The sequence below is a fragment of the Macrosteles quadrilineatus genome, unplaced genomic scaffold (genome assembly GCF_028750875.1).
Source record: "Macrosteles quadrilineatus isolate MER2022 unplaced genomic scaffold, UCM_ALF_1.0 Scaffold_3__2_contigs__length_128488019, whole genome shotgun sequence".
NCBI lineage: Eukaryota > Metazoa > Arthropoda > Insecta > Hemiptera > Cicadellidae > Macrosteles > Macrosteles quadrilineatus.
This window is the reverse complement of record NW_026542596.1, coordinates 128,357,514-128,372,114: the sequence shown is the minus strand read 5'-3', so window position 1 is coordinate 128,372,114 and position 14,601 is coordinate 128,357,514. Positions and strand designations below refer to the sequence as shown.

The 14,601-nt window shown below is 35.9% G+C and overlaps 1 protein-coding gene across 1 annotated transcript; it reads left to right on the top strand.

Moving 5' to 3' along the window:
* Positions 1-3,269: 3,269 nt before the first annotated feature.
* Positions 3,270-13,860, top strand: LOC128990099 (uncharacterized). Its single transcript, XM_054412338.1, has 4 exons — positions 3,270-3,475; positions 10,592-10,756; positions 11,710-11,829; positions 13,004-13,860. Exons 2-4 carry the CDS (start codon positions 10,629-10,631, stop codon positions 13,758-13,760), a joined length of 1,005 nt encoding a protein of 334 aa, XP_054268313.1. The 5' UTR covers positions 3,270-3,475; positions 10,592-10,628; the 3' UTR covers positions 13,761-13,860.
* The last annotated feature ends 741 nt before the right edge of the window (positions 13,861-14,601 follow it).

The following is a 14,601-nucleotide window of genomic DNA, read 5'->3' as shown; positions in this document are numbered from 1 at the left end:
TCCTTCCAATACCATCAATGTTAAACTTAGTTTCCTAATGTTATTGTTATGGCAGTCCTGTGGTCAGCCATGAATCTGAAACCCAAATAATATGTTTGCCAATAACAATAACAGTTGCAATTTAACTGCCACTCTAGGAACTACGTTAGTTTATGTGTGTACCAATTTTATATAGTCAATAACGAATAACCATCTCGATCGAAAATCCATCGACAAACATGAAAGATTTTTCAACCAAAGAGTTGATTTAAAACCTAAACGTCGACTAACTAAAAATTTTGTCGATACGAGCGATCAAAGTCAAGTCACGGCACTGGCATGACTTTGACTCGAAAAAAATAAACGGTATCAGAAAACTGACACTAACTTTCTCCCATTACAACATGAATAAGCGGTTGGAGTAACTACTATGCTATTTCAAAAGGAAAATCACAAAAGTTCCAACAACTTTCAAACCGTGTAATTGTTTTAGCACTGGAGGGTTGCGTTGCACTGTTTTGTTTGGAATTATAAAAGGACCATAATACCTTAACTTGAATGAAAATCGGATTTTTTTTCATAAAAATCCAATTTGTTGTTACAGTGTTTTATGGCTTTTTAAAGGAAAAATAAAGTTTTTACAATAACCGTAATTTTTACGGAAATGAGATTTCTACTATTTTGTTTGGAATTTAACGGACTATAACATACACTATATTTTGATACAGATCGTTCGGGCCATTTTCGAGAAAATCAGATTTTCCGTAATTTTATGGGAAAACCACAATTAATTTAAAAAAATCTTTATTTCAAGAAAATAAAAAAAACCTGGATATCCTATGGATCAGTACCTGCTATACATACCAAATCGGACTAAAAGTGTGGTCTGGGGTCACCGAAAGATTGCCACCCGGACAACTACCCCCCAAGCAGGTTCCTACGTCATGTTGACGTTCCAGTGATATTGGGGGGAGGAAATTTTTCCAGTCACGGACACACAAGCTTCGTTGTCATACTGTTCTAAACTAATACCTAACCAACCAAACTTGCTGTAACATTTCAAAATTCTGTATGATATTCCCCACATGCCTTTTCTGTTACCAAACGGAATTACTCGGCATTAAAAATAAAAATAACAATAATATGGCAACACATTTTGTCAGGGGGTTCCAGCCGTGAACACGGCTCCCATATTGGTTAGCTAGTTGGCAGATTTCGTGACGTCACGTTTAACCTGTGGGTGGTTTTCCGGGAGCTAGTATTCCTTATCCCCTAGCTCTGTACACATCTACATATACATACCACTTCGTAAACCACTTTTTTGGGCTCAGGAGGCCCAAAACAGATCCACTTAAAACTGAAATTCGAAATTTTAGACGAAAACAACAGGCCTACTTTCTCCAACCACCAATGAGCTGCTACATATACTATATGTATAGGGGAAGAAAGTAAGAGCACAGAAAACGTACTACTATAACCCAGAATGCCAACCGCATGGTAAAAAGCATTAAGCGGTTTGAGAGAGCTTTGCCTGTCAATCCGTAGGCAGCGCCACCAGCGCTGGTGGCGCTGCCTACGGATTGACAGGCAAAGCTCTCTCAAACCGCTTAATGCTTTTTACCATGCGGTTGGCATTCTGGGTATAGTAGTACGATTTCTGTGGTAAGAGCTTCAAAATTTACAATTGGATGGGAAGTCTAACGTGTTGGTTAGTCTTGTCTTATGTTAATAAGTCCATAGACCCTTCACTTCGTTTGTAGTTCGTCTATGATACTTATCATGGATTATGTATTTAATTGATGTTGATTATGGTTGATTTCCTTCCACCATGGATGTTGATGTTATAATAACAGATATTAAAGAAACTACAAGTTACAATGTATTATAATTTGTAATTTACATTAGATTTGCATTGAGACATATGCTGATTTACTAAAAATATTAGTTTGTATTTTATTATGAAACGGGCCCCATGTCTATACCATAGACTATATGTTTTATCTATGTCTATACTATGGCATTTTGGCATTTACGCCAATTCCAATCCGACACATTTCCAATCCGAATTGGACTGGAACTAGGTAATAGATGCGAGCCTTTCAAGACCGGAAAATGCCGCGCGTCTGCGCATGCGCAAGTAAGCGTTATTCGTAGCACTTGACTTGTAACAGCTGCAGCTGTTTCAGAAAATCACACTGGTATCTTCACTGCAACTCTTGCAACAATCTACTTGAAACTGGAACGGTTCTCCCGTGCTAAACTCCAAACCATTTAATTACTGTAACTGAATGAAGAATTTTACAGATTATGTTTATGTATTTATCATCCTGTCGTCCTACTTTCTCTCTGCTTAGGCTAAGGCCTTTTTTAATTTTACTCTGCCTAACTTAATATTTTAGAACTTAACGAATTTCCTTGGAATAGTCAAGTGAAGTTAGGCTAGGGTCTTTCGGCCTACCTTCTTCTGTATCGAATTGAAGGTCTTCGACTTCCATGTTGAAACCATGTTTCTCTTTCAAGTGGATTATAAGTTGAGAGTTCCTCACAAAATCGTGGATACAATCCTTATGTGGACACTTTAGTCTTAACTTATTCCCTCCTCCACTGGTGCTAGGCCTACATAATTGTTGTTTGTGCACATTTCTAAAGTGTCTGAATAAACTACTATTAGTTTTTAACACTTTTCCACATAAACTACAAAGTACTCCAGTGTTATTGTTATTGATGTCTTCCATTATTTCTCAGAATCTTCGCATGGAAGAAGGAGCACATTATCGATAATAAATAACCTCCGCAACACAGCAGCAATCAAAATCTATCAATAACAATTAACCTCAACTTCAACTCAGACATAACTCAATCATAACATAAACAATAACAAACGATATGAATAATAATTATGAGGAACTAGTTGCAGTTGCAGTGCAGTCGAGATAAATACTACAACGACGCTAGTTATAGTAGCATAAGCTAGCATAGCTAGCATAAGTCAGTGACCGTGACTTTCTGAAATAGCTGCTGCTACGCCACCAGTTACTAGCGCATGCGCAGAAGCGTGGCATTTTCCGGTCCTGAAAGGCTCGCTAATAGATCTGTAATCCGTTCCAGTCCAGTCTCAAGTCTCAGACCTTTGCAGACTGAGACTCTCTTAAACTCTACTCTAGTCTCAACTCATGACAAGATTTGTTTTTTTTCGTCCATCCCATCGGGGATTCGATCTTGATCTGATCCAATCCCAACCAAATTCGAACCGAACCGGACCCAATTATTAAAGCTAAAAAAATCAAAGCCAAAGCCTAAATTCTTCTCTTTGTGAAATGTCAACCCGTCCCCTGCCTAATTATTTTATTACTGAAAAGTATTGTTTTCTTTGCGTGAATTGTGTTATTAATTGCTCAAGTAATAACTCGTTTAAGTTGTGAATGTGATTTAGTACAATCCTATGGATGGCGGGGCAGTCGTTTTAGCAGAAACTAAATGGAACATGGAGCCCTAGGTCAGTAGCCTAGGCTATTTACAATTTTGTTAACATAAAATTAGAGACTTTCGTTTTATTACAGACACAATGGTTGTCTAGGTAGTCTTCTAAACTATGGGGTCCACAATGGTAGCCTATAAGTTACTTTTGTTTTAAACTAAGGAATAAGAACGGACAATGTGTTCTTAGCACTTGCAGCCTAGACCTAGGATGACTGAAGTATACTCTAAACCTAAGGTCTAGGCCTAATAATTCACCCTTTTCATTCCTTACTTTCAAGTGCTGTTAAATCTGTAAGTTAGGCCTAGGCCTACATATTTAATTCTGATAACCCTAGTCACTTAAGTTAACGTATCTGTTTACATTGGGGTTTTAGGACCAGTTGTAGTGTAGGTAACTTAGGCCTAACTTAGGCTATTTATTCATTTATTCCAACGGCAAGATCACCAATTTACAATGTGGATTCAAGAAGTCTATGTGGTAACAACATGCATTTTAACAGAAAACTTAACAACTAACTTAAATCTATGGCAGGAGCAGAGCAACATTGGTAGGCCCTACAACTAAATGTTCCTCCTCACTAATTTAGAGCAACTAGTGGAAAACTTTTTGCCAAAGAATAGGCGCGTAATAATCAGTATAGTGTGTCAAGGATGTCGTCGGACGAAGAAGGTACAATCATTCCTAAACAGAAAATAATGTTTACTTTAGTAACATTATTGAATCAGCAATATGACACATAAGTTACTATATCTCCCATTAGCTTGTCAACAACCATTATCATGGCATGGATTAAGTGATTAGAGTAGTAATGATATTTAACTTAATAGGTATTTAAACTTAGTAACTGTTAAACTATGATATTAGGTAATATTACAAAAGTCACATTAACTTTGGAATCGTAACTTTTACAGTAATCAGGCTGCAGCAATAGGCCTAGTGGGGGGGGGCCTGCACAACTGTATATTGTTTAGAACTAAGGACCTCAAGTAGTAATTCAAGGGTGGCTACAACATACTAAATCTTTATTAAAGCCGTTTCGGCCATTTCCGAAAAAATCAAATTTTCCGTCTTTTTATGGGAAAATCCCCCACCATTAAAAATCAAAATCTCTAAAAAATTCTTTAATACCTGGAGATTATATGGATTAGTACCTACATACAAATGTTAATCAAAATCAGACCACAGGCGTGGTCTGTAGCTTTGTACACATCCAGAGTTATTAGGCATAATTAAGATATTTAAATAAGTTAGAAAGATAGCTACCGTAACATTTACCCTATTATAATAATTAAAATAGCCTAATTCAATAATACACATTTACAATATGTGTACAATATGGGAAGGGGAATAGTTCTCCACTAGTTTTCAACAAGCTGCTTGCATAAAGCGCTTAGCAACAACCAGTCAACAACCAGTCTTCAACTTTTTGTTGTCAACTTTCTTTGATCTTACCGACTCTCCGCGGGAAACCAAAATTTAGTGGAAAACTTGTTGCTCCACTAGTTGACGACGGAAAAAGTTGCTGCATTTTGTAGAAAAAGCAACAAGTTTCCGAAACTAGTCGACAACCTGGTTGTCAACTTTGGTGTTTAAACGCGGCTTAAGTTAAAGCCTACAGAATGTAGCCTAGATAAAATAGCATAGCATTTGGCATACCATGAAATCTCTGAGGAATCCCTTCCGAAACTCAAACTAAGAAAGTAAGTTTAGCTCCATATCTCCCTCCTTCAACATTTTGGTAACTTAGGCTATTTTGTCAACCTCCCTATAGGCTAAGGTCCCCAGTATAATGACATTGTAATTTAAGTTACTGTAATTTGACAGGAGACAGGACTAGTGAAAATAAAAACTACCATAAGTTAGGCTAACTTATTATAAGTTTTTACCACAGTTTGCACGGACTGAGATAGACGTGTGAAACTTGGTTTTACATATACTTATTGAGTTAGCCTATATTAAATATATTAAATACATAAAAAATCATCTAATATAAGTACGACACTCCCACGGATGACTGACGGGTCATTCCATGTCAATTCAACCACAAAGAAATATATTGTTCACCTACCTATCATCTCAGTCTTTGACAAAACTTTATTTTGTTTATTCTATCCATAAAGACAAGTAAGAAAACCATGAAATTTTTATTTTTATTCAAACGAGATAAGGTGATGGCATTTTAAAGTTTTGAATTTTTCTGATTTTCACACCTTAATGAGCACTAACCATTACATATCGTTTGAAGAGAAAGTAATTTCTCATTTTCTTAACTTATTTGACATCCAATCTCGGCTTGATAAAAATTTTCAAGGGTACCAGTAAATGCCTAACTAAAAATTTTAAAGGGAGGTAGTTTAACTCATAACTAGCCTATAAGGAGATTGTGAAAAATTCAATAGGCTATCGGGTTTACCGGTATATTCTCTTACACTTTACGTCAAGCCTTGACTATTGGATACCTACTGAAGTTTAGACGTACCACCTATATTAACCAGCTGTCACAAATTTTTTATTAAAAAAGAACATAGTTTTGTGAGCCAGACCAGAATGCGCTAGTGTCTACATTTTTTTGTTGACCAGGTTGATGGGTCATCACATAACAGTTATAGCTCACTATAACTTAAGTCATTCCCTAAGTTCGACTTGGTAAGAAAGTTTGTGTATTCGACAGATTTTAGTCATTTTTAAATCTGCGTAATCTGTATGTGGCTCATATCAACTACAACGAGATCTAATTGAATGATGGAAAAGACCAATATGGTAGTGCATTGGCAATAGCAAATAAATTTAACAATTTTTTTATTAATGTTTAACAAATTGCTAACCAAATGACAGATAAAAATAAATCCATTCAGCTACTAAACAATAGTCAACATTTAATTAGAGTGCAAAATTCTGCTTTACAATTTAAATTTAGGAAAATTTCAGTTCAGGATCTAAGAAAAGTTTTCACCAGTCTTAGCAATACTAAATCTTCAGGTTGGGATGAAATTCCCCTCTTTGTTATTAGTAGAGTTTTGAAACTTATTGAACAACCTCTATGCACACTAGTGAATCAGTCCCTCGAGGAAGGAATTTTCCCAGAAAAACTCAAATATGCAGAGATAAAACCTCTTTTTAAAAAGGGTGATGTTAACAATCCTTCTGACTTCCGACCAGTTGCTCTTTTGCCTTGTTTTTCCAAAGTTTTTGAAAAAATTGTGAAAAATCAACTTGCAGATTATTTAGAACAAAATGATTTACTAAATCCATCTCAGTTTGGTTTCCGCTCAAAATCCAGTACTGAAAAGGCTATTACCAGGATGATTAACTGCATTGCGGAGGCCTTGGACGGGTGTGACCTGTCCAAGGCTTTTGACTGTGTTGATCATGATATATTGCTAGAAAAATTAAGCAGACATGGAATAAAAAATGTGGAATTAGAATGGTTCATTTCATATTTAAAAAGTTGTAAACAAAGAATTATTTTACAGAAATGCTAAACTATAAGTCAGAATGGGGTTATACACCCTACGGAGTTCCTCAAGGTTCCATTCTTGGACCTTGTTTATTTTTAATCTATGTAAATGATTTATGTAATGCTACAAAAATGCATACTTTTCAATATGCAGATGATTACTGCTTTAATCTGCACTGAACAAAAAACATTGGATTTTAAACAAGACTTAATTACTAATGAGTTTCAACTCCTCGGGGACTGGTTCACAGCAAATGGTCTATCTATGAATGTGTCAAAGACACAACTAATTTACTTTTCAGTTGCTAATGAGAATCGAGACATTGCTGTAAATTTGACCAAACATCAATATATTCTCAAAACTCGGTCAATTACCTGGGAATTGATATAGATTGGCAACTTAATTGGCAAACAAACATTAAGAATCTATCAAAGAGACTCAGATCAGCTATACTTGTTCTTCGGGTAATTCGACATACTACAAATTTAGACACACAATTAGCAGTAGGCTATATCACGCTTATTTTTCTTCCATCATGAATTACGGTTTAACAGTATGGGGTTCTTCTAGTCATGCCGAACAAATTGTTATCCTCCAGAAAAGAGCAGTTAGAGTCTTAGCCAAAGTGTCTCGAATTACTCACAGTAAAGAGTTTTTCATTCAGTTTAAAATTCTTACTTTGTATAGGCCTAGTTACAATATAATACAATACAATATTCTTTATTGTTAATTCGTTAAGAATTACAATAGTGTCAATCTGTACAACATTGACAACATCTGTACAACAATAGTTCTTATATCTGTAAACTGGCTTTAATGGTTAAAAGTGATTTTGACACATTCATGGAAGATCAACATGAACATCCTCATAACACTAGATTTAAAAACAATATAAAACCAGTTCAACACAGACTTAAAGTATTCCATTTATCTCCTCAGTACATGGGTCCAAAAATATATAACAAATTACCTTCTTCAATTAGGGACACTGATTCATTCCCTAAATTCAAAAAGAAGTTAAAATACTTTCTTTTGGAGAAGGCCTTCTTCTCTTTGGAGGAACATATATGGAAGCTGTGTAGATGTTAAGATAACATCATAACTCTACAATAATTCAATAATACACATTATTGTATAATATTATTGTAATATTTATGTATGAGATGGTGTGCTCAGCATATGAAATTTATTTTAGTAATAGTTTTAGCATAGAGACTATAAATTATTGTAACAATGACGAATCACCTGTCTGAATATGATGTTATGTGATTATTGGAAAATAAATAAATAAACGATTTTTATAAAAAATCTAGCTTCAGATTTAACATGGGAATGGGATGTCTAGTTGTATTAATAGTCAAAGGTTGTGGTTTAAACTAAGGCTTTTGATCAGAACTGACTCACCTTGCTTCTATAGTTCCCAAACAATCCAAGACTATTTTTTTTTTTTTTTTTTTTTTTTTCCAAAGACGCTAGGCACGAACCTGGGATTGTTTTTCACATTACTTCAGGCTAGACCTAGGGGTTGCGGCATTATCACTTGGATAAAATCCATTGGTGACTTGGCGGGGATCGAACCCGGGAATCCAAGACTACTAAATGGGAAATCACTGTAGCTAGCTGTAAGAAAGCCCACTGGTTGCTGTAACTGTGAAAACTTCTTGTAGCCTACGGTAGCTTATCAGGAAGAGTATTTGAGATTTTCTAAACATTTTTCAAGCTTACTTCGAATCAGATTTAGGCTACTGAATCTTTTGAAACAAAAGCCCAGTCCACACTTGGAGACTGAGTCGGCGGACAGTCAGCTGACGGTCTGCCGACAGTCTGTCAATGCAGTTTTAGATGCAAGTTTCTGATTTGTTTTGCGTCTAAACTAGCCAACTTGTGTATGGCGACTGAAATAAAGCCGGGTTTACACTACCGAAGGAACCGAAGTGTTCAGTTCCCAGCCAGATGCTGAGTAAGAAGGTAGTTCTTGCAGCAGCCGCTGCTTTCGCTGCAGGTACTGTGATATTTTTAACGCAAAGAAGAGGAAGAGGATATTGGATTAAGCCCTCACTTCAGGCTAGGAAACGATTCAGAGGTAGTGACCAAACTTTTGAAAGACCTTAACGAAGATGGTAGAGATAACTTGAATTATGATATTCGTTGTGACCTCACTAAAAGAACTCTGGTTACAAATGAGTAGGCCAGAGTAAACAAACATGCGAGATGCGACAACAAGGTGCTGTGGCAGCCCTTAAGGAGGTGGCAGCTACATCTAGCTCTGCTACAAACAAGAATGGACGTATAGCTGAACTATATATGTTGCAGAGCTAGATATAGCTCAAATTCCCTTTGGTGTTTACCAAAAATTTTGGATAGCTCGTTTTCGTTTTTTTTTATAGGCTAGCTAAGTATGCTGTGAAATCTGGCTAGCCTATACAGCAGTTCTTCAAAGACGCTTTTTGAACTTCTAGCTGAGCTAAATATCTAGCTCTGCTACATAGTGTAAGCCCAGCTTAAAACATCATTTTATCCTGTGCATGCTTCTTCCTTCTTAACCATGTGGCTGATGTACCAAGGAAGAGACAATGGTGGACCCACAAATTTCTCTAGCAAGGTAACTACTTAAGTCAAAACCTACTATCAGACCTTCGATTAGAATAGACACAGGATTTAATAACTTTACAAGAATATTCACAGATTTTGAGGTTCTGTTAAAGACTTTGTTGGGCCAAAGATAACAAAAAAATGTAGGAGTTACATGGCTATAATTTCAGCCCTGAACTCCAGCTGAACCCTGCATGGATCAGGTTGTATCCGATATCCTGTCTCTAGACACGTCCACACATGCAGACTTGACTAAAGACTTGTATCTTGTCTCCACGTTTCCCTTTCGAATGGCAAACAGAAAACACTGAGGTTGGTTTTTGATCGCCATTTCATTGAAAAGTATTTAAGTATTAAAGTATAGGGAAAAAAGTGTCCAACTTTGCTTTGGAATAATTATTGAGGAGAGGAAGAATACACAACTAAATCGGCTGAATTTAAAGAGTCCTAGGAGGTCAATAGAACACATTAAACTGATATTTCCCCCATTTCAGGGGCTTCTTCAGAAATGGAAGCTAAACTTATCAAAGCAACCGTTGATTGGCAAATGTTAAAATTGAACAACTTCATGTTAATGGTACATGCAGTATCAAATTTAAATTAGTTTGTCCAATAACATTCCTACTGATTATCTAAATAGCCCTGGTAAGTTTGGCTACAATATGTTCAACCGTTATTGCGTGATTCAAATGCAAAGTTTGCATAAGGCCTGATCTTAAAGAGCTCCGCTCAATTATTTGCATTATAATCTATTAGACTTATGTTTCTAATTGTTACCTATTCAGATAAATTGTAACATGGAGGCCTAGTATTATTAAAGTATCTGGTCGCCAGGTATTGTTTGTTAAAATCCCTTACCGGTAATTTAAATAGCATTATCCTAATGTACTTCATTTAGTCACCAGGGTTCATCTTTATGCCCACTATGACCTTTGTAAACCTTGTCACAAAAACTCCCATCATTACACTGTTCACCAGAACAAATTTGCAGTAAAATTTTACACCTGAGACTGAGATGTTGTGTTTAAATACCGTAGTTTTATTTGTTTATAAAACATGTAATAAGACTGTTATTTTTCAGGAGTCTGTGAGGGATAAAGGCTTTACTAAAGCTAAAAATGGATCCAGCCAACATCAAAACTGATCCTGGATTGTTATCAGTTGAATATTACATGAACAGACTAATTCAAAGAGCAATAATTGAAGCAAAACCTCTTCTCAAAATATATGAAGAAGAATGTCAGAGGTAAGTAGTTCGAGATGTTAAACTATTTAGCCCATTAAATCCGGATTATATAATCGTTTATATCTATTCCAGGATAAGATATGGGGTGAAGGGGGTGTTTTGTACAGGGCGAGGCAGTAAGAGCACCCCAATTTTCTTTCAATAAATAATGGTTTTAATACCTTATACTGTCAAAGTGATCCTTTGTAGTCTATATAGCTACTGCAGTTTCGTTCCCGATGGGAACTTCATAGGGCTGTCAAGGACATCAAATTTTGTTCCAGAGGAAGTCGTTGAAGTTAAAATCCATTGATGTCACCCATATAATTACACACAAATGAAAATACATACATTAAATAAACATTACAAAAACGCCGGTACCGGGAAACACGATACGCACGGAAGGCAGGTCTAGTTTGTGTGTAGTTAAATGTGTGACAGCGAAGGATTTTAACTTCAACGACTTCCTCTGGAACGAAATTTGATGTCCTTGACAGCCCGATGAAGTTCCCATCAGGAACGAAACTGCTGTACCCTATATATGTACTACAAAGGATCACTTTGACAGTATAAGGTATTTAAACCATTATTTATTACTATACCAGTGATCTGGAGGCTAACAACATGAAATTTTCTTTCATTGTTACACTATAAGTAAAGCAACAATGAATGAACAGCTGTGCTTATAACATCAATTAAATTATGCCATTTTAGTAAACATTATGCCTGAGGCTATTAACACTGAGATTTTGATGTGAAAACCTATTTTTAAAATAGTGATTCTTGTGCAAAAACCCAGGGATTGTTTGGACCACATTCCATCCATCCTTGGTCAACATGGCGGTTTGTACTATTTATAAATTGGGGCGCTTTCATTGTCTCACCCTGTACTATTAGAATAAATATTTAAACTACATTTTTTGTGAAACTGTAATAAGGTATAGTCAATTAACTTAATACTTAATTTTTTTCAGGCACCCAGATATAAGTATGACTGTTTCTTTCAAAGAATTCCAAACTGCACTGCAGAAACACTGTATGACACTTCAAACTCGTCAGCAAAGTCCAGCTGCCAATCAAATGAAGCCACAAGAGTAAGTTTTTTCACTAAATAAAAAGATAAAATTAAATTTATAGTAGTTTAATGAACATGATTGAGAATAAATTGACAAAATGTAAACATAGAAATGTAAACAGATTATAACAATTAATTATTGCAACATGTGATCCGAAGCTGTGGATTGGTTGGTGTAGATAGTATCCACAGTACTTCTAACATACAGGAATTGAAAAGGTTTGTTCTTATTTTCATTAGTAGGTCTAGTAAGGTAATAGTAATATGACTTATAGTAAGGTCTAAATTGCTTTCTGTTAATAATATCCTTCATTAAGTAATAGGTTGAGTGATATGTTTTGAAAGTAAATCAAGTAGTAATAATGTCATTTGTAACAAAAAATTATACCAAGTCACATTGATTTAGCAATTTCTTTATATACCGGTTTTAATCATTGTGAGTGCTTGATTTGTAAATTCTGAGGTGCTGGAACTATAACCTATTTAATACTTTTAGTACCTATCATTATCCTAATATTTTTATCTTTCTGAAAGAGAGGTACCGAAACAATGTTCCGCCACAAATTAAGCACTGATCATTGTGATATACACAGATTAACTGTATTGAGATTAGTTTTACGTTTTACTATTGTACTTCAAATTCAATGGTGTATTACTGAGCACTGTGAGAATGTTCACCCTTTATTAATTAACTACCTAGTAAAAATTCACACTGCACAATGTGAATTCCAACACAAATGTAACCAACGGATGAAAGATATGTTCACTGGAGCTAGGGTTAAATATACGGTTTGGTTTTTAAACAAGGGCTGTTTGTGCGTACACCTTCTTTCCCGCACACCGTATTGAGGCCCCTCACCGCTTACTGGCACCATTTGTGAACAAAAGCGCAACATTTGCAGCTCTGTTGCTGACGTGTACACTTTTAAAATTAATTAATTTCCCGCAGCATGCTGGATAAGGTTAGTGATATTGTTTTTTGACTGCAAGAAACATATCGGCTGCAGACATTCACTGTCAGATTACTGAAGTTTAATGCCCTGATGCAGCGACGGTAAAGTGCAAAAATGGATCAGTGAGTTTAAAAATGGCCGTAAACATGTCCATTTTGGAAGGAATTGTGTTTTTGGTGGAACTATTTGTTATATCTAATAACTGCCATCTCATTTTAACACAAAGTTTACTCTTTGCAGACAACCCACAAGATACTCAGCATCAAACGAGTCGCTGAACCAGAGAAAGAGACGGAGAAATTCTGACATGCAAAGCCAAGCATACCACAGGGCTCAGCAACCAGGGCTGGACAGGTATAGTCCTCAGGCCAGCCAGATGTCAAACAACCAACGGTACAGGCCGACCAGCCAACAGTCGGCTCCAATAAATGTCAAGACAGAAGACCCGTCGTACTCTATGGCTCCAACAATGCCAAGTCCAAGCTACTCAAACAGAACAACACCAGTAGCGGCCATGCAGAGTCCAGGCTATCCCACAAGTAGACCTCCTAGCATACAACCTCCTGCTGAAGAAGATCCTCCACCCGAGTTTATAGAAATGTCTTCAAATCCGCCGAGGTTATCAGGACCTTCTCAGTATTCCAATGTTTTCCAGACCTTAGGAGCCACTGAACAAAGTTCCGGGAGTGATGTAATGTGTAAAACAGAACCTAAAAAATCTGACGGAACCAGTACGGAGCAAAGTGCGGTACAGTCTTCATCCCCTCTTGATAAGAGCGCCAACCTATGTCTGGACAATGTGTCCCCGTTGAACGTACGTTGTGTGAAGTGTATCACCGCTCTTGTGACGTGTGCGGTCATGCCCTGTGGACATTGTTGTCTCTGCAGTATTTGTGGACAAACTGTCTTGTCTTTGAAACAAGTGTGCCCAGTGTGTCGCAAAAGTATTACTAATGTTTTAGGATACTCAAATTTAATCTATAATTTGTATAGGTAGCACGAAGGTTAAATCTGTTTGTTATTTTATATATTACACCACTTGATAGTTTATTGTATATATGTATTCATGTATTAAAAACTTAATTGTGATTTATCAACCAATTGAATTTGAATATCCCAACAGTTTCCTAAGTGCATCAGATTTACTACAACAATTGTTTGGACTGCTGAGTGTTTATAGTGCTCGCTTTCAAATCTAATCGCTGGTTTGAATCCAAGGTATTATAATAACTGGACCCAGATGCCATTTTTTAACTGGGCTATCAATTAATGATGCTCTCTAAAAAAAAAGTCCTAACAAATTTAGTGATAAACCTAAAAAAAATTTTCACAGCGAAAAAGTACAAAGTGTAGCAAAATATTAAGAATCCACCCATCTTGTGGATGTCCTTTTTTAGTTGGGCATCACTCACTAAGCTTTGCTAAAAGCAGACTCCTCTTAAGTTGTACATCGGACCTGAGTAATACTACACCAGACGGTGGTGAGGAAACATTTCTTCAGACCCTGAGGCATCCTATTTCTATGGAACTATCAATCAATCAAATATTCTTTATTCACAAAGTTTAGACTATATGTCTTGGATAGCGTCATTATACTAACATAAACAAAAAATTATAAACTAAATAATTAAAATCATTCACAAAGGATTTATATAGTAAAACTAAAAATGAGTGCTATAACTTTAAAAAATCACAAAATCTTAGAAGGTTACGTCAGAGTAAAACTAGGTAGTATCTGGAATTCAAATGGTCGTTTCGAGATTACAATTTAAAAATTCTTTGATGGAATAAAATGGGTTTCTTATCAACAAGTCTTTTAGTAGGCTTTTGAATCGGTT